The sequence below is a fragment of the Fistularia commersonii genome, chromosome 19, assembly GCF_037954325.1.
Source record: "Fistularia commersonii isolate RoL2024-O1a breed Wild chromosome 19, RoL_Fcom_v1.0, whole genome shotgun sequence".
NCBI lineage: Eukaryota > Metazoa > Chordata > Actinopteri > Syngnathiformes > Fistulariidae > Fistularia > Fistularia commersonii.
This window is the reverse complement of record NC_141302.1, coordinates 13,268,456-13,293,612: the sequence shown is the minus strand read 5'-3', so window position 1 is coordinate 13,293,612 and position 25,157 is coordinate 13,268,456. Positions and strand designations below refer to the sequence as shown.

Below are 25,157 nucleotides of genomic sequence, written 5' to 3'. Positions count from 1 at the left end.
GCACTTTTGTCTAAGGAAGTGTGAGGTGTTTCATGAAATGTTTTGTAAAAGGATTGTTCATTAAATTCCAACATTTTCCTTATGTCCTTGTACTTCTTTACACCAAAACAGAGGAAAGACATGATATTTTGGTCATTTATTGCTGAGTATGCTATTATTTTAATGGTCCGGCCCACTTGACATCTACCTAGGCCGTATGTGGCCCGCGATGAGAAATTAGTTTGACACCCCTGCTATAAACCGAGCCACCCCACAAAACAACAACAGCATGTTCTTTAGAATTGCGTGTAAAATTGTGTTTAAGTCAAAAGGCAAAGTGCAAAAGGACCTTCACTTTGGTTTCACTGAAATATCTCATCTAGTTACCAGACCTACCAATGCAAACATTTTGGACTCAAGTGAGAATGTCCCGATACTGCATGGGTTCCTTCCGGGTTCTTTTACACTCCAAAAAGTTGACCAACTGAAGATGCCAAATGGTCCCTTGATGTGAATAAGAGAAAGAAAAGTTGAATGTCTCTGTATGTGGCCCTTTGATTGACAAGGTTAAACCTCACCTCAGGCAAAAGCAAGCTGCCATTAGTCTGTGGAGGTTCTCAGTCATCCAGGTCATGGTGAATTCTTGTTGAAATCTTCTTGTCGCGGCAACTGGACTTGAGTTTCTTTCCTTAAAGATGTGGGACGTTTCCGTGTTATATTCCAAAACTCCCCACAGGTCATAAGATTCTAAGAAGCCTCTTTGATGAGGGGTGAAACATCTTCAAGTGAAAAAACCCCAGTTGCCATGACAAGAAAATTTAGACAAGAAGAGATAATAATGTTTGTTCTTTCCCTTATAGCCTCCTAATTTATGATTCTGAAACAGTTTAAAAATGTCTCTCACAGTTCTGACCTGATCACGTGGGAAGAAGAGAACAAAAAACACGGCCGAGTGGAGCCGAGCAGTCACCGAAGCATCCCAAAAAAATGGACAGGCGACCTCCAGTTTGAGGCCATTCGGGGATCTAAGTGGTCCAGGTATCGTATCGGTCAACCGACCGGACCAATGGGACTACACCTGACCTGTACTCTTTTGCTCCTGCTGGGAGTTGCCAGTTCCTCGCGGGCCTCCCTTGTGAAAGTCAACAGGGGTTTAAAGGTCAAACGAGGCCAGTCGGCTTATATCCAGGAGGGAGACCTGCAGTTCCATATTCCCCATCAGAAGGACACATGCAAGGTGGAAGTGGTGCTGAATGAACCTATAACGCAGCGAGTGGGGAAATTAATGCCTCAGGTAACTGAAGAATCCCTCTCGAAAGAAAAAGTCAACCACAGACTGCTTTCAAGAGGTGTCTTTTAGATTTTAGATGCAGCCAATTAGAAAAAAAATAATAATAATTTGACTGTTTGTCAGGTATTCGACTGCCACTATCTGGCTGATGAGATAAAATATGTCCACAATGGTTGCCCGCTGTTAAAGGAGGACACAGTCAGACTTCGACTTTACAGGTATGACCCCTGGATAGAATCGGGAAAGGTGGAGTTCAGCTCCTTTCTCTTGTTATGCCAGACTATGTAGATTGTCTTCCTCTGTATAGGTTTACCGAGATAGAGACGTACACCGAGGAGTTTACCCTCCTTGTGGACATCATCGAACCCGACTGTAGCGTTGTCAGACTCGGGCCCAAGAAATTAGTGGTTTCTGAATTTTATGGCCTCTCCAACGCTGTGGATGGCAACGTGGTGTCCTTCCACTATGAGCGGAAGGTCACTTTGGAGTGCAGCGTCCATCTCAGCAGCCTCGACAACCACCTGCCTGTCGCGGGCCAACTCGTAACGGGGGAGCCTGAGAAAGCCACCAAGCGGGGGGACGAGCCGGAGAGCTTCATCGACCTACGCCAGCAGCTGGGTAAGATACTCAAACCAAAAGGCTTGAAGGCAAACAAATGGAAACACCACCAGAAATACACCCATTTTGAAGAAATCTATGCAAAAGGAGGCTGTGTGTGTCACATTCTGGCATCACATTCCAGACAACCAGGCCAGGGCAATGTGCAAATCTGAAGCCTGTCTGAAAGGCCTCAAGCTAGTCAAGTTCACCAGCAAGCCCTGTGATGACTTTCTGGTGATGGGTCTCAAGTACCAGCATGTCAACCCGCCGTCTCCGGACACCGACTACATTGTCATCAGACTGGAACTAAAGGATACCCGGAGCGGAAACGTATACAAGGTAATGTGGCTACCTGCATTCTGTCTGGAGGTTCATCCTCAACCTTTTTTTTCCCCAGATATGATCATGGTCATGCCATTGGGTTGTGACTGCTGGTCGGCTGTTCTATTCAATCCCTGTATGTTGCCCTAAGAGTGTGCCATAGGGCTACTTTCTTGCGGAAAGAGAAAAGTTCTCTTCACTCCCGTGCCATTCCAAGAAGAGTAGGGTTGGCAAAACAGGATCCTAATTCAATTCCAGGCACCCCAATGGCGCTTCGGTGACCATTTCCACCTGAGCAAAAAGGTCCCTAGCCGGATTCCGACAGGGGGCCTTTCTGTGTGGTGTCTGTCTAGGGTTCCTCCAGGTTCTCCAATTTCCCTCACAGTCCAAAAGCACGCAGATGAATGCATTGGAGAATCTAAATTGTCCAGATGTTGATAAGAAAGTGAATATTGTATGCCTATATGATGTGTAAATGAGAGGGGGAATGGTTGTTGGGTACACCTTAAGCTAGTGTCAGTCAATGAGAGAGGTTCCTGCCATGACCTGCCAAACCTATTACCAGTACCTTTTGCTCGCTCTAAGCGATCTCAGGCAAAACTGTTCTCAGTTCTACTACCTCAGTGGTGGAACAAACTTCCAGAAGCAACAAGCCTAGCATCATCTATCTCAACCTTCAAGAAACAGGTAAAAACTTTTCTCTTTCAGAGAGAGAACATCTGCGCTGATGCCCCAGATCAGGTTAGGCAGCAAGTTAGGCTATGCAGTGTGTGTGTGTGTGTGTGTGTGTACGTTTGTGTATGTCTTTGTCAAAAAAAAAAACCTCACTAACCCAAGCTTACTGTTCTGTATATTTCCTGTGCATCGTGTATTTGCAAGTGTATTTGCAGTCCCTATGTCCTCTATTGTAAGTCGCTTTGGATAAAAGCGTCTGCCAAATGCAATGTAATGTAATGTAATGTAATGAGGCGGCAGTGCTAACCACTGCACCACCATGCATCCCTTTTTCAGTTATGTATAATTTTTTAAAATTTTCCTTACTATGGTGGTGTCTGTCCAGTCTGAACAGGTTTGGATACCTGTACACATTACTGGTGCGATGCACAACCAGCCCCCCAAGCCGTCCTTCATGTCCACATTCATCCTGGAGGTGGACCAGTTCATCCTCACGCCGCTTTCCACCGCCACGCTGGATGGCGAGGATGAGGAAACTCCCAAACGGCTGCTGGTTTTCAACATCACCAGACCCCCTTCGGACGGCTTCATTACTCACCTGTCAGATCACACTCGCCCGGTGTCCTCCTTCACTTGGCTGGATCTCAACGACATGCTCATTGGTTATCAACCCCCAAACTCCTCTCACACTCAGCGCAGGAATTATGAGGTTGGATTTGTTGGCGATCTGTAAGTAATACAAATATTCATCATTTTCAATCACATAGTCAAATATAAGTTCTGTTTTCTGTCTGTTTAGGTGGAATTTGAGGTCCATGACTTTTTCTTTGAGAAAAGCCAGCCAGTGACTGTTCACATATCCGTGCGGAATGCAGATACGGATGCACCGCGAGTGTCTTGGAACATGGGTATGTCCGCAAAACAAGAAACATAGGATCCCTCTGAAGTTATGTAGTCACGGAGATGAGCGTTGATAGTCTTATAATCAATGACTTACACTTTATTTGATGACCATGAGAAGTCCTTCACAACGAAGTAAACACTCATGTTCATTCAAACATGGCAGTTATTGATCATCAGCTCCTCTGTCCTTTAGAATATGGCCTGGCAAGTGTTGTATTGAAGAAGTACTGGAGCTCATGGAGAGTTTCAGATTTTCTAATTGATAAACAATTGGTCTCCCAGGTCTCAGTCTGTTAGAGGGTCAGTCCCGCCCCATCACATGGGAGCAGCTCCAAATTGTGGATAATGACGACATGAATGCTGTTCGAATCATCACTGTGGATGGACTCCAGCATGGACGTCTGACTGTCAGAGGTACTGGACACTTCAATAAGTACTTTCAATAAGAAAATAGAAATAATGTAAGTATTTATTCTGATCCGCGGCCCGGGAGTTGGGTACTGCTGATGTACTGAGTAGTAGTACCTTGGGAGATGGGATGAAGATGCCAGCGGGGGAGAAGGAGATGGGCGGAGGAGGTTGGGGGAGTTTTTCAATTTGTGCTATATCACTTAACTTCCTGGCAACATTCCTAATGCAACAATGTGTTGCTGAATTTAACTTGCACACTTTGCTGCACATTATGGCTAAACTTTATTTAGCAATGGAGTGCATGCCTCTGTTCAAAATGATTAAACCGTCCCTGACTGGCTTCTATTGACTTTTCCGATCACCTTGTCCGTTGATATTTCCGCCATCTGTAGCACCAAATCCCCTGTAAATGTGTCATTTACTGGCGCATTTTTAAACACCACTTCACTGACAGTTGAGGCCACGTCGGTGTCAAATACTCATCCCACTTGCTCCTAACTCAGATTATGGTTCGTTTCATAAACCCCCAAAAAGATTGGCTGGGTTACAATTCGTATCTCAGAAAATTTGTACGTTTATGCACTTGTAAGTCAAGGTTCCACTGTATCGCTAAAACAAAACAATTTACTAGAAACTGCCAAATAATGAGAAAGAGTCATTAGATTTTGAGCCAAATGCTGATCCTTCTGACAACAAATTTCCTTTGTCCTACATGAAATGATGCTCAAATGTCAGTGTTCTTACTTTCTGCGATGCTTTCAAACTCCAGGGGGGAAGGGGTTCGTGTTCACGATCAGCGACATCAAAGCTGGGGTTGTTCGCTATCATCACGACGACAGTGACTTCGCCAAAGATTTCATCATCCTGCGCATCACCGATGGACGCCATCAAACCAGGCACAAGTTCCCCATAAAGGTGCTGCCTAAAGACGACAGCCCACCGCTCCTCATCACCAACATGCTGCTGGAGGTTTCGGAGGGCCAGACAGCTCTGCTGAGGGCTTCCACGCTCCAGGCTTCGGACATGGACTCCAGCGATGACCACATCCTTTTTAACATCACCAGGCCTCCACAGGCGGGGGAGGTGATAAAAATCCCAGGTTCTGGGCAGACAGGTCAGGAGATACAAATGCTAATATGAAATATAAACCAGTTGTCTCCTACCTTGAACTGTTTTTGATTGTAAATTTATTTCCTCTTTAATTCGGTGTCATCCAGGCTACCCAATTGACCACTTCCTGCAGAGGGACCTGTTCCAATCTCGTATTTATTACCGACATCTGGGGAATGAGGTGTTTCAGGACTCCTTTGATATTGTGCTGTCAGATTTCCACGACCCGCCAAACCTGTCAGAGCCGCAAGTGGGTAAAACTTGTTTTTTAACAACTACTTCTACTACTGCTGAAAAAAAGCACATAATTTCTTAAGACATGAGAGATTTGAGGAGAAATCTTACATTATTTATCATTTGAATTTTCCTTCTTGGCTGTGCATAATGTAAACAGAAGAACATAAATTGTCAAATGGATGACACCTAGCTTTACATGTCCTCCAAACCCAATGCCACTTCCAACTTCCCCCCTCTCTGTCTGCCTCATTGGGATCTAATCATGGTTGTCCTCAAACTTTCCCCAACCTAACACCAACAGAGCTGAAGTTCTTCCCATTGCTACAGCCTCCGTCATTCATAAAGCTGGATGTCATCCCACAATGTCCCTTGTATTTCTGACCCCATACTACCTATATCACCTGGTCTGCCTATTTATATCTAAATTACTGCAGCTTTACAGTTTTCCAAACGATCCCCTCCACAAACTCCAGCTCCTCAAACTGGCTCTTCACATCTATCCCACCTGCCTGGAAATGATGCATCAAATTGGACCCACTTTGGCAGAACTTCCAAGTCCCAAATTGATATTACCCGGTTTTCATGGTATCACACATGGAAAAAAAACATCAAGGAAATAACTCACCAACAGTGGAAGTCCACCAAAGACTTGCACTTCAAACAGGACTCTGGATCAGTGGTGATTTTCCATCTGCTTTTTTGTTGCACAGGTAGTGATGGTTCACATCGAGCCTGTGCCGGACCAACCGCCCAAAGAGGCCCCGGGTGCCAGCCGATGTCTTGTGATCAAGGAGACGGAGGTGGTTCATATAACGCGGCAGCAACTTCACTTTGTGGACCTGGAGTCGCCGGACAGCGAGCTCACTTACACGGTTACCACGCCGCCGTTCTTCACAGGACTTCACAGGTCTCTTAATGATTTCTGGCATGAACATGCTAGGACCACAATATGTTATACGCAGTCTTAACACAATTGTTTTTTTTATGATCAGGATGAATGCAGATGCTGGGAGGCTGTTTTTGGTGGACAGTATACCAAAATTTACCAAGGACTCAAATGCACCAGTATTGAGGGTCTTCACACAGGTAAGTCTCTCTGTTACAGTTCTAAACCTGGAGGGACCACAAGCATGAAGAGACCTGGAAAAGAAGTCAACCCAACCTTACCCGGAAGCCATTAATTGGACATTTTCTAAAGCTTAGGCCAAACTGCAAAACTTTCACAGCCTTTGAGTGCTGAAAAAAACTTCAGTTCCTAGAGTTTATATTTCCTGATTGGTTTTAGCAGATTTCTTTAAGGACTGAAAGGCTGTGTATCAGAAATTTAACGGCAGATGAGGGATCACACACCTGTGATCGGTCAAACCAAATGAAGAAACCTGGACGCATCAAACTCTGGGCTGGGCGACCACTTCTAGTGTTTGGGACTATTTTTGGTTGATTATGGTCTTTTCTTATGCTATTTAGACACATTTGGTTGTCTCACATGAAGGCAACAGAGTAGAGTATCTCCACTTCATCAGAAAAAAATACACTATTCTATTTCCTTGGCTCAGGATTCGCAAATCCTCAAGAGACCTTTTTGTGTTGATAAATGTAATGGGCCAAAAGAGCACAATACCTAAGAAACTTGAAATGAGTATTATCTGTGCGCTTGTTCCCAGCATGCTGTAAACTTCATGAAGGTGGCGTATATGCCTCCTGCCTTGGACATCGGTCCTTACCCCCAGCCGGTCCAGTTTGTACTCTCCGTGACGAACCACCTTGGCAGAACAGTCACTGGGATTTGTTTTAACGTCACCCTGATGCCGGTGGACAACCAGCCCCCGCAGGTGCAGCTGAGTGGCATCCAACCACACAAACTGAAATAGAAATGACAGTTGAGCCAATCACACAGAGAAACATGCCTTGTTGTAGGTTGTCACCAGCCCTCTGATGGTAGACGAGGGTGGGGAGTGCCGTTTGGGCCCGGATAATTTGCTGCTGTCGGATGTTGACTCCATGGAGGAGGCCTTACAGCTGGAGGTTCGGAGGTACCCACAGCATGGGACTCTGCAAATTGGCGTACTGCCGCTGAAATCTGGCAAAGCTTTCACTGTGCGTGACCTGAGAAGTTTGAAAGTGAGGTAAGTCATCACGGTTTACTCATGATTAAAAATCCCTTTACTCAGACACAACAAATATTTGTACATTTGGAGCCCATGCCCTCAAGACAGCATGATTCTTTGCTTTATAAAGAACCTCGCTTGACATTACGAAACTGACTTCCTGCTTCTTCTCTCAGGTACGTTCACGATGGGTCAGAAACCGTGGAGGACAACATTGGATTGATTGCGACAGACGGCGCCAATTCTGTCAATATTACCCTCTTGGTTAATGTAAGTGCGAGGAAATATACAAAAAGAAGTTGACTGTTCAGACAATACTGGGACACCGGAGAGAAAACCTGGCCACTGTTTCAGGTGTCACCCGTCAACGATGAGGTCCCGGTAATGGTTGATGGTTTGAAGCCTGTCCTAAGCTGCGCCGAGGGACAGGAAGTTACCATCACAGCCGAGTACATCTACGCCACTGACGCGGACAGTGACAATGGCAGTCTGGCCTTTTTGATTGCCCGGCAACCGTACCACGGCGTGGTGCTCAGAGGCGGAGTCATCGTGGACAGGTTCATCCAGGCAGACATCATTGAGGGGATTATCAGCTACAGACATACAGGTGGGGCAGAAAAGACTAGAAGAACCCATTCCAGGCTCAAAGCTGGCTACCTGTTAACATTCAAAAATTAAGCTAGAGTTAGAGGACAGTGCATCTTACACATTGCGGGAGATGAGGGACTGAATGAGAGATGTTTATGGACAGTTCAATATGACCAGAAGTCCAAATAGCATACTACGCATTGTCTCCAGTATAAAACCAGTTTGGTACCAGACTCTTGATCAACAGGAACTGATTCTTTTAAAAAATTATATCCAGTACAACCAGGTGTAGATTTGAATATTGTGTATTGTTACCCTGTATCTACACTTTTACAATCAATAAAATAGCCTTGAGCTCAATTAGCAATTGCTTATAACCAACCCAAGTACGTGTATGATTTACAGTTTTGGGGGATTCAGTGAGTCAGATCACTGAGATCTTTTCAGAGGGCATTTCACAGTCTTCTAAGACAATGTGTGTATGTGTCACAATACTAAAACACTGAGCTGAAATGTCCTTTTGCTCTGGACTGCATTTTAAGGGCTGGAGATCGGACTTGTGCCTCGCCATGACACCGTCACCTTTGTCATTTCTGACGAGCAAACGGAAGATGCAGCTCTGTGCTGCGGTGGGGGAAATTCCGCCAGAGGCAGAGGAGCTGACCACCTGACAAACAGTCTACCTACATACGACCTCCGGATCACCGTGTACCCAGTTGACAGCCAACCGCCCTCAATGGCAACAGGTAGGTCCATATTATGCATGATGTTCAGAAGTTGGTTGGACTTCTGGGTCTGGGTACTTCAAGTACCAACTTGCATTGAAGAGAACTTCAGGCTTTTGTCCCATCTTGTTTGCAGGAGATATTTTTCAGGTGGATGAGGGTGGGACTGCCCAGATAACGGGGTCCCATTTAAAAGTGTCCGATGCGGACACTATCCAGGATGAGCTGGTGGTCCATCTGATCACTCCACCCCAGTTTGGCTACATTGAAAACATCCTGCCCAGTCCAGGCTTTGAGAAAAGCAATGTGGGCATAAGCATAGGTAAGGCTTACGATACACTGGGACAAAAAGTATTTAGTCGGCCGCTAATTGTGCAAGTTCTTCCCCTGAAAAGATGAGAGAGGCCTTCAATTTTCATCATCGGTACACTCCCTGTAATTACTTCTTCAAGAGGTTCCTCTGTCCTCCACACGTTACCTGGATTAATGGCACTTGTTTGAACTGGTTATCAGTATAAGACACCTGTCCACAACCTCAGTCACACTCCAAACTCCACTATGGCCAAGACCAAAGAGCTGTCAAAGGGCTCCAGAAACAAAATTGTTGACCTGGGAAGACTGAATCTGCAATAGGTAAACGGCTTGATGTGAGGGAGGGAGGGAGTTGAAAATCCGTGTTGCCAAGCGACAGCCTGCTGTAGAGATCCGCATGGAGGAATGGGCCAAAATACCAGCAACAGTGCGTGAAAACCTTGTGAAGACTCACAGAATACGTTTGAACTCTGTCATTGCCAACAAAGGGTATATAAACTAAGTATTGGGGTGAATGTTTGTTATTGACCAGGTACTTATTTTCCACCATAATTTGCAAATAAATTCTTTAAAAATTAGACAATGTGATTTTTCTGGAATTTTTTTTTCATTCTATTATTGAAGTGTACTTATGATGACAAATACAGGCCTCTCTCATTCTTTTTGTGTCAGAACTTGCACAATTGGTGGCTGACTGAATACATTTTTGCCCCACTGTATATACTCACAGGTGAAGGAACAACGGGATTTGAAATGGTTTTATTTTTCTATTTCCTTTGTCTCCAGCCTCCTTTTCATACCAGGACATAATAAGTGGTCATGTGAACTACGTACAGTCCAGGCACCAAAGGATAGAGCCAACAAAGGACCAGATGATGGTGTGTGTGTCAGACAGCAAACACACTTCAGCCCACACGCCTTTCTATATCATCATAAACCCTACAAATGACGAGATCCCCGAGTTTGTGGCTCGAAACATGACAGTACGTTCTCACCCTCAGTTTCTCAAACCAATACCAGACACCAGGATGGTCACGCTATTGTAACGACTGATTTGCTTTTGTGGTGAGGTGCTTGAAGGAGAAACAAGGAAGTTGGACTCCTCTGTATTACATGTCATGGATTTGGATATTCCTAAGAATCCCCTGCTCTTCAGCCTGGTTAAAGCCCCTCAACATGGCAGCATTGCTCATCACAGCAGTGCAAGATCGTTGGCAGAGTACCATGGGACCCAATTTCCATCCACGGTGACGGACTTTGCAATGGCAGATATTACAAATGGTACATGAAGGATCTTTCTTGATTAAAGTACTGCAGACATGAGTATTACTAGTTGTATCTTCACCTCCACGCAGGTAATTCTCTGATGTACGTGCATGATGACTCCGAGACCGTGGAGGACCGCTTCACCATCCAGCTAACCGATGGCAAGCACCAGCTCCTCAGAGAGGTTATGGTTAGAGTTCTTCCGGTCAACGATGAAGAACCTCATATATTAAGGTGAGGCACAAATTATGTCAAATTTTCTGCTCAATGTTGTGAAAATGTAAGAGAAAGTTGTCTTCTTCAGGAACAACGGGCTGGAGGTCGAGCCAGGAGAGGCCAGGGTCATCTCCAGTGTTGCTCTCTTTGCTCAGGACCTTGACACCCCGCCTTCACAGCTCATTTATGTATTTGAAACGGTTCCTAGCCAAGGATTGCTGCAACTGAAGGTTGGTGCAGTGTTGTTCTGACTTTGCCGCGCCAGCTAAAATTTGCAATGCAAAGTATTGCTACCGGGATAAAGTGCTTTGACGGTGGCTAATAGCATGTAGCCCGTGTCAGTGACAATGGAGGAGCTTGACGAAGCAAGCCCACGCTATTTTTTCTACATCCAAATGCCTGAATGAAACATGCTGATTTAAAACAACTGCTCTTTCTTTAAATTAGCATTATGAATATAAATACTTGTACCACCGAATCAAGAAGCCATCGTTAAAAAAGAAAACTTCATGCACATCCAAAAGGCCTGTACCTCCACCTTTAACCTGTCTCAGCAAGGTGAAGATTGGACGACTCTGACAGGCAGCAGAAATTGCACCCAGGAAATGGTGGAGATGAACCTTCTGCGCTACGTGCACACAGGACGACTGCGCAGTGCTTCAACACAGGACTTCTTTGTCTTCCACTTACTGGATGGAAAGAATCAGTCACCTCCACAACGCTTCCACATCTCTGTCAAAGATCTGGAAAAAGGTAATGCAATTTGTTCCTAATGTCTACCTTATTTCAATATGCTTGAAGTGTGTGTGTGCCTTCGCATCTTCCCAACATCTGGATGATACTATGGGTTCCCTTTAAACTCTAAAGGTTTCCTATTTTTCCGCAGGAAATATTGCCGTTTTCGTGAAGCGCTTGAATGTAAGCCGAGGCGATCGCGCGATCCTCAGCACGGATGTACTCTTGGCCACAGACGGCACGGACAAGCCTGAGGAGCTTTTGTATGTCATCACCGATCCGCCGGTTCACGGACACATCGAGTACATCAAAAATCCAGGGCTGGTCATCTCCGCCTTCAGCCAGCTGGATGTTGCGGCAAACCTTGTGGCTTACGTGCACGACAACCAAGCCAGAGCATCAATCGAAACCTTCAAGTGAGTCCAGAAGGCTTGTTGCATCTCACTCGTTAAATGCCTCGGGTTTTGGGCCAACATGAGAAAATGTTAACGTTTAGCCGATACTCAAACTCTATCGCAAGTTCTGTCTTTGCCACCTGCATTGTCGAATGTCCCTTTGCTCATGAGCACAGTGTAGCCAAGGTGAAAGTATGAACACCACAACGTTCATGTTTTAGAATAAAATGATCACACAACCAAGCTATTCAACAGTACAATAGCAGTGTCATGCTAGGTTAACAAGACAATGAAGACAATTAAATAAGCAAAACAAGACACTCTTTCACACCAAGAAGGTTCCCCGTTCAATCCCTGGGGTTTTCACCGTGTGGAGTTTGCATGTTTTACCTGTGACTGCCAAAGTTCTTGGACTTCCTCCCGCAGCACAAAGGCATGCAATAGGTTGACTAGCGATTTCAAATGCTCAATATGAGAGTGAATACTTTCATGTCTCTACATGTGTCCTGGTGATTGACAGCTAGGCTCCAGGTCAAACAGCCCCTCACAGAGCTGAGATTGGCTCCAGCATCAATGTGCAAGATTATGCAGTATAATTGAATTTAATTTTCTTTTTATCTGGATCAGGTGTAGAAGTTTGCCAGGCGTAATGTGATAGGAGTAGAAACAAGAATGGAAGCAAAGTTTGAAGACTCTAAGTGACATCTGAGTTGGAAATCACAGGAGGCAGAGCTGGTTTGGACAGAGGCAGGAGGGAGAGAAGAATCCTGAAGTTTCAACCGCCAGGCAGGAGGCTCAGAGGAGATTTATGGAAGAAGTGAAAGAGGACATTGAGTTTGTTGGCTTGAGAGAAGAAGATGCAGAGAATAGGGTTGGATAAAGGCAAATGATTATAGCAGCCTAAACAAATAGCAGATGAAACTCTAATATGGGACATCTTACCCTGGTGGATGAGTTTATTTCTAAAGAAAGGGTGTTTTTTCTCGGTTTAGTATGTTCTTGTTTGCAACCATATAGCATCCACTCACAACTCAGCACAGCTCAATTTAAGGCAAATTTTTAACTAAATAACCTGTAATAATATCCCTTCCAACAAGAAAGCTGACAGATGGCAAAAGAAAATCAGTAACAATGGTGGGGCTGCAGTCACCAAACAAAGATGCCCAACTTGACAAACCTTACTTTGACATGTAGCTACATGGTAGCAAGAGAAACACTGACCATATATACCTGCACAGATATTGAGTACAGGTGGCGATGATCAAGGAAAATCTGAGGGAACGGGTGTTACCAATTAGCCCAGTGTCCTGGTCATGACAGCTTCTTCCTCAAGATAGACATACTCCTTTGCTGCAGCTCATTTATTCACATTACAACTTTAGTCATAAGATACAAAAACTAAATTCAGCACCCTAAAATCCCTATTGGTGGAGGTATGCCCTGGAAAGGAATGGAATGAAGGTAAGGTAAATTTGTTTGAATGAGAAGGACCCAAGTGGGACCTTGAGCGGAGATAAAGGATTTTAAGTTATGGGAGTCAAGAGTACAGAGTATTGGAGAGTGCGGAGAAGAAGTCGACAAGCAGATTAGAATGGGTGGAGAAAAATGTTAGGCGTAATAAAAATATCAGCTGGAAGGTGGAGCAGAATGATAAGACCAGTGATGCTGTATAGTTTACAGAGTGGCATCGAGTGAGACAGGAAGCAGAGATGAAGATGTTGAGGTTCCTTTTGGGAATGAGGAAGATGGAGAGAAACAGGAATGAGTCCATCAGGGGGACAGCACAGGTTAGATGTTCTGGTGAAAAAGTCTGGGATGTTTTGGACATGGACAGAGGAGGGATATTGAATATATTGATAGACAGATGCTGATGTTGGAACTGCTTAGAAGACGCAAAGAGAAAGTGAGAAAGTGAGAGGTCAACTGGAGGAAATTCATTTGCTGCAGTGACCCCTTAAGGGAGCAGCCGAAAAAAAAAAGATGTTCTTTTGCTTTCTGTCCAAATGTCACTGCAAGTCTCACCAGGCTGTCACTTCATCTCAGGCTGGATGGAAAAAAGCAACAAGCTTATACTCAGCTATTTGGCGAGGACTTTGTCTGCAGCTTCAGCTGTCGTGCAACCTGCCTGAGCCCAAAGATACAAAATTCTGGTTTACTCTGAATCAGAAAGTAACCACAGGTGTACTCCATTAGAAATAGGTCCCATGTGGCACTAATATCCGGGGTCTCTCAGAGTTTGTGTTTGTGCCGTGTACTCGCCTGTATATCCTCACTAACCAAATGTGTATATTATACCATATGGCATACCTAAATGTGTTTCCTCAAATATTATTACTTTATTTTTGCTTTTGGCCCGGCTTTGAGGTGGTACCATTTATAGCTTTGTTCGTGTCCTCTATGTGTCTTGCCAGGTTTGTTGTCAGTAATGGCGAGATGAGCCGAAACGGAAGCTTTGAGGTGGCGGTGGAGATGGTGGACCGCGTTCTGCCGTCTTTGTCTTCCAACAGCGGCCTGGCTGTTCCCCAAGGATTTTCGATGATTCTGGGTCCACATTGCCTGGCCCTGTCTGATCCCGACACGCCTCCCAGCGACCTTACCTTTGTGCTTCGGCAGCCTCCTCAGTATGGCATGCTGCTTTTGCGTGGAGAAACACTATCCACTGGTTCAAACTTCACCCAGAAAGACATTCAGGACCTTGAGTTGACTTATAAAAATGATGGAGGCCCTTCACAAATCGACCGATTTTCCTTCACAGCTGCCGATACCACCAGTCGCGGTTTTCTGCTAGATGGACAGTTACTCAATGAACCTGTGTTTTTCACCATCCAGGTACGTTAGGGAGGGAATTCTCTGGCTTTCTAATTCTTAAAAACCTCCTGACAAATACCCAAACATATCATCAGCAGTACATTGTCACACAAAGCACCAACCTGAGATCGAAGGAATTACCGACTATATTTGCCGTCTTGTGCAGTTTTGTTAGTATTGGTCCAAAACCTCCAACTCCTCCCCAGTGAAGCTCAACAATCACCTATCTGGAGTTCCTAATGTGGGTGAAGAATCCCACAAGAACTGAGGAAATGTGTACCCCATTGATTTGTCACACCTGTGTGAGAATTTGAACCCATTCTTATGAAATGGACAGAGACATAGGGTACCTCCCTACGATCTCGGGAAACGGGGACTCTATGTACACTGGGGCTGGTGATGGGAGAGCTAGGAAGCAGATGTGCAGCAGCTCATCTGTGCAAAACTCACCTGCAGGAAAGGGAAACGCAATAAAGAAGATCAGGAACAGGCCGTGACAGTGAGTGCAACAGAAATCAAGGGATTGTGCTTCTTTGGATTGACTGGTGGAGGAATGCCAGGCAGGTGGCCTAGACCAGGGGTGTCCGAACTTTTTGCAAAGAAGGCCATATTTGGTGAGGTGAAAATGTGTGAGGGTTGACCATTCAGCCTGACATTCTTTGAGGCATCTATGCTTTCAGCACAAGCTAACAAAAAAAAAAGTCATACCGGTCTTTTTGCTTCTAATTGTCTCTCGATGTCAGATGAAACATCTTCAGTTCTCCGTACCACAGTGTTATGACCAAGGGAAACATTAGCAAACTCTTGCTTCTAATCTGGACAGATTTTCTCCACTATTTTCATCACACAGTCTTTAATAAATTCACCCTCAGGAAAAGGTTTGCAGAGCCTGGCAATCAGTGATGCTTCCTCGCAGCTTGCCTTTGTGGCTTTTTCATTTGATTTTTAGGCTCTTGCAAAAAAGCGCTGCTGTGCTGTTAAAACAGCCTCCTGTTGCTTTGATTTTTCGCCACAATTCCCAGTTCGATTGTTGTAGTTTGCATGTTTCGTCTGGTTCTGCCACTTAATGTTGAATTCTTTTAAAACAGCCAGTCTCTTGGCATATTAGGCAGACATAGTTGTTTCGTATTTTGGCGAAAAATATATTCCAATTTCCACTTGTCCTGAAAGCGGCGTCCCTCGCTGTCAACTTTCCTTTTTAGAGTTATAGTCACCATTTTTGAAAGGATCACACAATGCCCTTTGACCCTTGTGACAAGAGTCAATGTTTCCTGTGGCCACAGGTCTACTGCCATCTCTTGATGAAAATAGCTTTTTGTACACTGTTTTATTCTGTGGTCAACAGTGCTGCAGCCACATAGTACTGATTTTATGAAAGAGGCTGCGGGCCGGTGTAAATTTGATCACGGTCAGTATTTGGCCCACGGGCCGGACTTTGGACATACCTGGACTTCCTCTCTTTGGAGGAAGTCCAAAGAGAAAATGACAGAAAATAGGGTTTGACGGAGGAGGTTCATTGGCTGTGGCAACACCTTCAGGGAATAGCCAAAAGAAGAATTGCTCTTTCTGATGGATATTTTAAAGTTGTCTGTACAAAAGCACAAAAATAATAAGAGAAGAAGCTCTCTCCTTACTATGGAGTGGCCAATTATGCTGGAAAAAAATAGATGCATGATTAAGATGATTTTTATCACAGAATGCAAAGAGTTAAACTCACCCATGTGACAGCAATATACAAATTCAGATCAGACCATCTCATCGTGCGGGCTGACATAACATTGAGGAACTCATCTGTGAGAGGAAGTAGGAGCTTGATTTCCCTCACAAATAGTGTGTGGTTAAAAACTGTTTGAATTTTTGAGGTAATGAAACCGGGGGGGGGGGGGGGTGACATAGCACTATTGCTGTTCCTGAAAAAGCACAACTGCACATTTGTGATGCCTTTGAGCCACATTAGATGTTTATTGTTGTTTAAATTGTCCCCCGACGGTTCTCAGTCAGTTGGTCGATACAATCTATTCACAAGGTCTGTCCAATTTCAGATCAAGCCTTTGGATACGCCACCACCCGAGATCGTGAAGCTGCTTCCCCTCTGGAAGGCAGAGCTTTTGGCAAGCGGAAGATATGGCATCTTCCTCTCGTCCTTGGAGCTCAAGGCTCAGGGCCAGGACAGCAAAGAGGAGGAGCTGATCTACAGCATTGTTCGCCAGCCTTACTTTGGTTACCTGGAAAACATCACAACAGGTCAGCAGAGTGGTGCTATTGTTGAAAACTGCTCTATTTCAACCAAATATCTCATCTTGTACTTGCTCCTGCAGGTGGTTTTGTCAAACAACGTTTCTCCCAGCGCGACCTGAGCAGGAGAACCGTTGTCTATGTCATTGATCAGGAGAAGGAGTCCCTGTCGGACAGTTTGGAGTTCAGAGTGTCCGACCTTCTTGGGAATGCTGGGCCCACTCACACGTAAGGCAGCGAAATCCCGAAGATTTCTTGGCCTCTTGCTTGAACAGGATGATCTTAATGGTTCTTGACTTCCTCATAGGCTTCAACTGAGCTGGTCCAGCGTGGAGTTCTCTCAACCGGAGTATTCAGTGTGCGAAGGTCAAGGGAGTCTCTCGGTGGGGATTGTTCGTAAAGGAAATATGGCGGAGTCGTCCTATATCAGTCTAAAGGTCTGTGCGTGTTTTGGATGGAAATCAAGCTTCTGGCTACTTTTTAATAAAAGTTGGATGTTTGCTACTTCCTGACTGCAGGTGAAAGAGGTTACTGCAACAGCCCGGAAGGATTTCATCACCAGCCATTCTTTGCTCATCCAGTTTGATCCAGGTACAATCTCAACATGCAGTGATAACATGTATTCACCTTCAAGGATGCAGCTGGTCCACAGTGAGGTGCGGGTCATTCCAGCTGCAGGGCAAGAAGCCACATTAGGTCCTGGGCAACAGAACAGGGGCTGTTCGGCAAGCCAAGCCCAAAGTTGCAATCAATAAGTACAATTTTTTTTTTCATTCATCATCTATACTGCTTGTCCTGCAATCAGGGTGGTGTGAAGCTGGAGGCTATTCCAGATGTCATTAGGCAGGAGGAAGGGCTCGATCCAGACCTGTTGATCATAGGCCCATATATCCAGACATACAACTATTTACAGATCTTGACAATTTAGGGTCTCCGGTAAGACAAAAAAAACTGGTGCCCCAATGGGTTTCCAATCAAACTATTGCCCCTTATATATAAGCCCCGACAGATGGATCCTGTTAATTTGCCTGCGGGATAAAAGGAAGTATCCCGTCACATTTTGTCCCCAGACATGGTGCTCTGGCTACTGCCATCATCAGACGTATCAGGGATAGCAACATCTTGCGTGCAGATGGCTCCAGACAATGTCTTGGGAATCTTCTCTGCACTAGCTTGCAGAACAACCTCTGACCTTTTTTGTCCACACAGGAGCATTGAGGAGGAGCTGGCACATTGAGGTCGTGCAGGATAACCTTGAGGAGCCAGAGGAGACGTTTGAACTTCAGATGATCTCCCCAGAGGGCACAGTGATGGGCAGGATCAGGAGAGCTCGAGTCACCATCCGGGACTCCGGAGGAGGTGAGAAAACATCTGTGTCTGCACGAAGGGGTTCACCAGAAGCAGCAGATTAAAATGTATATTTAAGGCATGAGGAGGGAGTGGCCCTGTGATTGACTGGAGACCAAGGTAAACCCCTTGTTTTGCCTCCTACCTCTTGCCTAGATGTGAAATTAAACTAAATTCATGTGTAGATTTTTATTTTTCACACTATGAGGCACACTTAAAATCCCCAAATTTTCTCAAAAATGCACCTTATGCTGAAATTCTTGTGCTTGCTGACCTTGAACCAATGCTATGTGCTACACTGCCCTCAAAAATCTGTTAACGTTTTTGTGCGACTTTGGTAAGCAACAATGTCGTTTCGCTATAAGGCCATCAGAAACAGTATGAAGCACGCTTACCTCTGCCACTTTTTGTAATCCGGATACATACTGTGCTTAAACATATCACTGTACATTTGTGTGTATGAGTACCCCAAAAATGACAACTGTTAAGAGACATGCTTATGAAACGGAATTCAAACTCAAGACTATCAGTCACTCAGTAGATCATGAGAGTAGAGAAACTGCTAAAGAATAAACCATTAATATTACGCCTTATAATGCAATATGCCTTATGGTCTGCAAAATAGGGTAGTTGTTTTATAAGTAACATCATATAATTATGCTAGATTAAACAACTATTTGGAAACTTTAAATGAGGAGCAAGTCTCTTTGTTTGAAGCAATGCTACTTGGTAGCTGCTATGTAAGACAGTTACTTCCTGCTATCTTTGGGTTTAGCATTGGAGATGATGCGTGCTAACTTAACACATTAACATGACAAAACTACAAAACAACTGCTTATTTCAAACACAACCAAACTAGGTAATGATGATTACTGCCAATTTGTCACACTGCATGTTACGCACTTGTCCAACCACCAAATATTACATTGAAATTTTTGTCAGCCTTTAACAGAGGCCATGTTTGTGTACCAATTTTCTACCGTTCTCTGTAGATAGTAATTTTAGTGCAAATTTGTATGTGTTTATACACTTCACAGACCACTGTGGGCTCAAGCAGGATGAAAAAGCTCCTGTTCTTGGAGGAAAAGCAATCAATCCCAAAACGCGACCGCATGGGGCCATCCTTCTAGAGAAGCTACCGCTCAGCAATGAGCCAGGTGTCTGGGCTCGTGGAGACAGCACTTTAGGGCCACGAGTAGTCCATCCCCAAAAGAAACTCAAAGTTACGGGCAATAAGAAAACGGTACGTGACTCCTCTTTTTTCCTTTTCCAAAAGCTCAGACTTCTTTAGCATTAGCTTTCCTTGTCGGTTAAACCCCTTTTGTCCTTCAGATCACGCCATCATCGATTTTTCACAATGGCACCGATACTGTTTACACGGTGAGCAGCCGCGGCGGTTACCAAACTGCACAGCTTTTTGTGATGTCCTAACCCATTGCCTGTCATTCTAGTATCATGGCATCATGGAGACGCAACTGGAGGAAGACGTGTCCCCAACCAGGAGGGGAAGGAAAGCTGGCATCCATGTTGGTGCACAGCGACAGAGGCCTCCTGTGCTTACTGGGTCAAGGCGCGTTCCTCAGAGAAGGCTCACAAAGCCTGGAAACACCGGATCGGTAGGCTCATTCACTCCTGTTCAGAAAGTGAACGACTGGATGTTTCGATTGGTGGCCTTGTGATTGACAGATGACCTGTACAGGTTTAATCCCGCCTCTCACCCGATGCTCAATGGGGTTGGCTCCAGTGCTGCTTTGTGCAGGATGAATAGTATACTGCAGATAACAGATGGATGACAATGTCATCCATCTGTTTAGGTGGCTGTCCCTCCCCAGCATCCCCTAGTGGCACTTTTGGCTTTCTTACAGGTTTCGACAGGCTAATGAGAAACAAAAAATGTGACTCAAAATTTCCAGATCAGTCATGTGAATCTGCCCTCCTCCTTCCCACACTGTTCATCGTAATAAGGCTGTGTAATTGATCATAAGTCAAGTCAAATTTGATTTATATAGTGGTAAATCACAACCCAGTTGTGTAGAGCAGGTCTAGATCACATTCTTTGAGATGATCTACAGAAACCCAACATTCCCCCAGGAGCAAACATTTGGAGACAGAGGCAAGGAAACATTGTCTTTTACCAGACAGGAACCTTGGACAAATCCCAAAGCCTTCTGCTTTGACCCATCAGAGATAGCCGGGGCTGTGAGGGTTGGAAGGGACAGACCCAATGATTAATTACTACCAATACCAGCAATGCTGACAGTCACATGCTACAAGCTGAAATTATACAGTAATAGCTATAATATTCATAAAAGAAATGATTATGGTGGACATCTGGTGAGATGCTGCAGTAGATCAAGCCACACCCCCTGGGAACCTGCAAGAGAGAGCCAAAGGACTAAGCAGATGATGTGAGGTCATGAGATAACCTTAAGTGGACTGAGCCTTTGGCAGCACAACAAGTGACTAGTTTATCACTAACGATGAGCTTTCTCCAAAAAGGAATCTGTTAGTTATGATGGGATCTACTCTTTATTTCCAGCAGGTGGCAGCAGACCCCTCTGTCCCCAGGCCCTGTGGTCCCGAGCTGATGGGTCTGCTGCATTTTAACAAGACCGGCAATCAGATGCTCCACTGCGACGGCGTCTCCTGGAAAACCTGGCGACAATCCGACCAGGTCATGCTCGTCAACGGCTAGCATGTCGCCATTGGGAGTTTCATCAAACTCAACCGTCAGACTTGTTTTATCTGCTCATCATGCTGTTAATGCACAGATGGCGAGCGTGCAGAGGTGTCCCCAAGGTTGGACCTTCCACGGTGGGCGCTGCTACATCCTCAGCACGGAGCGCAAAGCCACATGGAACGAGGCTAACAGGGCCTGCAGGGAGAGGTATGCCTTTGCACCACCGCTCTGTTCGTCAAGTTTGACAAATGTCAAAGCGTTTTTTGATTCCACAGGAAATTCCCATTTTCTATGCAAAGCTTGTGGCGCCATTTGCAGAGACAGTGCAACCCAAATTCCAAAAAGTAATTGTAACCAATATGGCAGAGATCTTGCGTTTTGCCTTGTTGATAAGACTAAAAAAAACACAGGTGTACCTGGAGACTGTGGCCTTGGTTTAGTGTGATTCTAGTTGTGGAGATTTTGATTTTTGATTTTTCAGATATAAAGGCGCACTGGCCAGCGTTGTGTCTAAAGTGGCTATGGATTGGCTGTGGGACTTCAGCGGCAGGAAACCCTTTTGGATAGGTGCGTAGCCTACGAGAAAACTGTTATCGTCAAAGCAAGACCTGGTCATTCCGCTGAAGCGCAAGAAGTCCCCAGCTTTGCTTTCAGATAATCCACCAACCCGCGACCCCTGAATGGAACGCCGTACTTTTATGAGGGTGTATTACAGCAGGCGTTCGTGTGAATTTGAACTTTTCAGCCCAACCCCTGAACACTCGCTTCTCGCTCCCCCTCTCTCAGGCTTGAATGACAGGGAGGGCAAGGGAACGTGGGAGTGGACAGACATGGAGCTGGTCGGCTACACCAACTGGAGGAGGATCCCCCCTCGCTCCAGAGGCAGGAGGGGCCAGAAGTGCGTCCTGGTGTGGAGACGGGCAAAATGGCAGTCAAGGGGCTGCAAGACTGGCAGAGGCCATCGCTTCGTGTGTGCCACCAAAGTTTGATTATAACAGTATAGAAATTAGTCAAAATCTGGATCCACAGTGATTGTGCGAATTTGACTTCACTTTATTTATGACTCATGAGCACCGTTATGACTTTATTTGTCAAATAACCGTTTACTTTGTACCTCGTTTCCTAAAGTATTGGTACACGTGCAACCAAGAAGTGGTACTTATAATGGCATTTCATGGTGTTGTGCTTGAAAATGAGCTTGTGATCACTCCATCCATTTCCTTCCCTTTATCCTGGGTGGGGTCTCTGGGGTGGCAGCCGAAGTGGAGAGGCCCTATCCATTTAGTCCACCTCTTTCAGGGTAATCCTGAGGCGGTCTTAGGCTCATCCAGAGAAGTAGTAACTCCAAAATGTCCAGGGTTTCCCCCAGGGTCTCCTACAGGTGGGAGGTATCTTGACCAGATGGAGCCTCCTCATCTGGTTCCTCTGGATTGGGAGGAGCAACAGCTCAACTCCAAGGGGTCCAGATACAATAGAGGAAACTCACTTCCACCTTCCATGATCTGGTTCTTGAGTCAACACCCGTAGCTCATGATCAGAGGTGATGATGGGAACAGAAACCGACTGGTAGATCCTTCTTCACCGCGAAAGATCGATGCAGAGGCTTCATCAATGCCGAACTCACACCGATCCACCTGTCCATCTCCCGCTCCGTTCTTCTCTCACTTGTGAACAAATACCTTGACATACTTGAACTCCTCCGCTTGGACGGATCTCATCCCCAGCCTGAAGGGGACAGCCTCGGATTTGGAGGTGTCAATTCTCACCCCGGCCGCGGACCACAACCAGCGAGAGCCGGAGATCACGGTCAGATGACGACAGAACCGCATCATCTGCAAAGTAGCAAGACCCAAGTGATAAATATGCATCGATACTTAAGACAAATTATTCAACTGGAACGAAGACCTCACGGTTTCTGACTCCGGCTCAGAAACATCCTGTCAAGTTTACTTAACATGTGAATTATCTTCTCCTCTGGTTTACTTTGCCTTTACATCTGTAATTATGTTTTTATTTTTCACCAGGTTAACACAACCACTGAAATACTGTGTGCTTTACATTTATTTTACTGTCACTGGAAGTATTATTTTAAATAAACGCCTAAACTTGTTCACTTAAGATGTTTTGAAAAGATATACCTCTTGCATGATATGACAGATAGAGAAGAAGGAGGATAGGAAGGTAGTTGATGTGAAAGGAGAGGATGATCCTCCGGGTGGTGTGTTATTAAGAGGATTAGACAGTGGTAGATCCGCTGAGGCGACCCCGGTCCCCTAATGAATGCTAATGCCTAGTTAGCAGTTAGATGCTCACAAGTGTTTAGCCATGATATATACAGAGATGCTAACATCTAAGGATAGGTTATTGTAGTTTCAAAGTGTTCATACACAAATCGCAGTTGAGCTGCCACGCAAAACACTAACCAGACCGCCACATGGGTCTACGTTCATTTCCTGTTCTGAGACCACACTGAACAGCGCTGTCACTCAATGAAACATCCAGTGCGAGATGATTACTTTGGTGGTAAAGTGGCGTGCAAAGTGCGTGTGGGCATGCAGCTGGCCATCATGTCAATCATGATACTGCCAAGGAACCCATTCAAGCACGTCACAGCTCTACTCACACATTTGAATTATTCACATCTCCCAGACTCTACCAAATGGGCAGCCAAGCCCAATGCATGAGAGAAATGAGAGGGTGAATGTTGTTTGTCTCTAAATGTGTTCCTGCGATCAACCGGTCCAGGATGAACCCTGCCTCTTGGCCAATAGCAAGCAATTACGATACGCTCCCACCAATGACATGCAGTGAGGTTTATGGCTGGCGAGGCAGTCAGGTTAACTGTACAAACATATGAACCCTACAGAGAAGCTTTTTCACCATTTTCTTGGCATCAGTTAAAGTGTTTTGTTTAAAATGTCATATCAACATTCTTTACATATAAAAAATGTAGCATGGGAAAAAACCCCTTTTAAAAAAAACCTTTATTATCTCTTACCTTTCCTTGTAAACAAGTCCATGCGCCCTTCCTTCTGAAGAAAAGCATCGATAACTTGCTTGTAGAAGTCTTCCTTATCTTTCTTTAGTTTTAAAAGTCTCTCTGTCTTATTGGAAATCACTGCCAGGGAAGACAGTCGTCCTTGATCGGTCCTGTTCCGACTGTATGTTTTGAGTCTTTTCAATGCCGAGAATAAGCGCTCCGCCGATGCTGTCGTAGTCAGAACGGTGACCACCAGCCAGAGCAATTTTGTCGCCTCTGGAACAGTTTGAATGAGATCCTTCTGGACCAAAAAGTTGAAAAGCTGCCCAGGAGATTTACATTCATCCCTCTCCGTTTGTGAGCTATACAGCCCGGTGAGATCGGGAAAAAAATGACTGTATGGCTGCACTTGACTTGCTAACTGTTTACTGTAGCTTGCTATTGCTAATTCTATTATTCTGTAGCCGAGTAGTAAGAAGGAGCCCTGGGATCAGTGGTGCCCCCTACTGTGAGGCACCATCACTGTGTGCCTCACTTAATGTCTCTTGGCAATTGTTTCATGATTGCTCAGCACAAGAAACACTCACAGTTGTTGACGAAAAGCATTATACACATCAGCTTAACCATGGAAATTTAGTTCTTTCAGTTTATTTTAATATTAAAAGTGTTTGAAAATTTTAATTGCAATACACAGAGACTCAGTGCATAGCATGCCAGTCAGCATAATCATTGTGTAATCCATGGTGGGCTCAGCTGTGTCACCGCACGTCTCTTCTTCATATTGAAACGTAAATGTGAATTTTTTTCAGCGATTTTGAAAAACAAAATTAATAATGGTGAAGTTAAGTAGAAAGTAACTTTTTAGTACAAATCATTGAGGAAATATAATCATTTAATTTATTTTTTCATTTACATATTTTTTCTTCCCATGATGACAGGTGAGGCCCGGCCTCCCCTGCCTCTGTTTACTGCACAAGCAGGTTCTCTAATGAATGAATGCAGTTAACAAACTCGAACTGTTATCAAACAGTTGAGCCAGTTACTGCTGGAGAATTAATCTCCCTTGACCTTATTTAGTTGTTTTTGTGTTTTTCTACCCATCAGTTATTCCCTGTGGTTTAGAATCAATAGCACACTGTGATGGTTATCAACCCCATGGCCATTATGCAATTAAGTATTAAGATGATTGCGAACACACACCGTTTATCATGTCTTATGCTAAGAGAAGTATCCTA

General features: G+C 44.9%; 1 protein-coding gene across 2 annotated transcripts; it reads left to right on the top strand.

Moving 5' to 3' along the window:
- The first annotated feature begins 954 nt into the window (after positions 1-954).
- frem1a (Fras1 related extracellular matrix 1a) lies at positions 955-23,030 on the top strand. Of its 2 annotated transcripts, XM_086165792.1 has the most exons (36): positions 955-1,273; positions 1,394-1,488; positions 1,578-1,888; positions 2,013-2,209; positions 3,252-3,575; positions 3,666-3,774; positions 4,052-4,183; positions 4,950-5,294; positions 5,398-5,540; positions 6,238-6,434; positions 6,520-6,613; positions 7,192-7,359; positions 7,445-7,653; positions 7,812-7,905; positions 7,990-8,242; positions 8,766-8,969; positions 9,085-9,270; positions 10,047-10,243; positions 10,331-10,541; positions 10,616-10,760; positions 10,831-10,972; positions 11,297-11,495; positions 11,629-11,893; positions 14,284-14,701; positions 16,723-16,924; positions 16,999-17,143; positions 17,223-17,352; positions 17,434-17,506; positions 18,125-18,274; positions 19,300-19,505; positions 19,595-19,642; positions 19,714-19,878; positions 20,802-20,936; positions 21,034-21,149; positions 21,424-21,509; positions 21,729-23,030. In XM_086165792.1, the coding sequence occupies exons 1-36, from the start codon at positions 1,046-1,048 to the stop codon at positions 21,929-21,931; spliced, it is 6,525 nt and encodes a 2,174-aa protein (XP_086021918.1). In that variant the 5' UTR covers positions 955-1,045; the 3' UTR covers positions 21,932-23,030. The 2 variants fall into 2 exon arrangements, with proteins under 2 accessions (XP_086021918.1, XP_086021917.1); XM_086165791.1 differs by lacking the exons at positions 955-1,273; positions 1,394-1,488; positions 1,578-1,888; positions 2,013-2,209 and having other exon boundaries at positions 3,261-3,575; positions 5,398-5,544; positions 6,242-6,434.
- Positions 23,031-25,157: the final 2,127 nt, after the last annotated feature.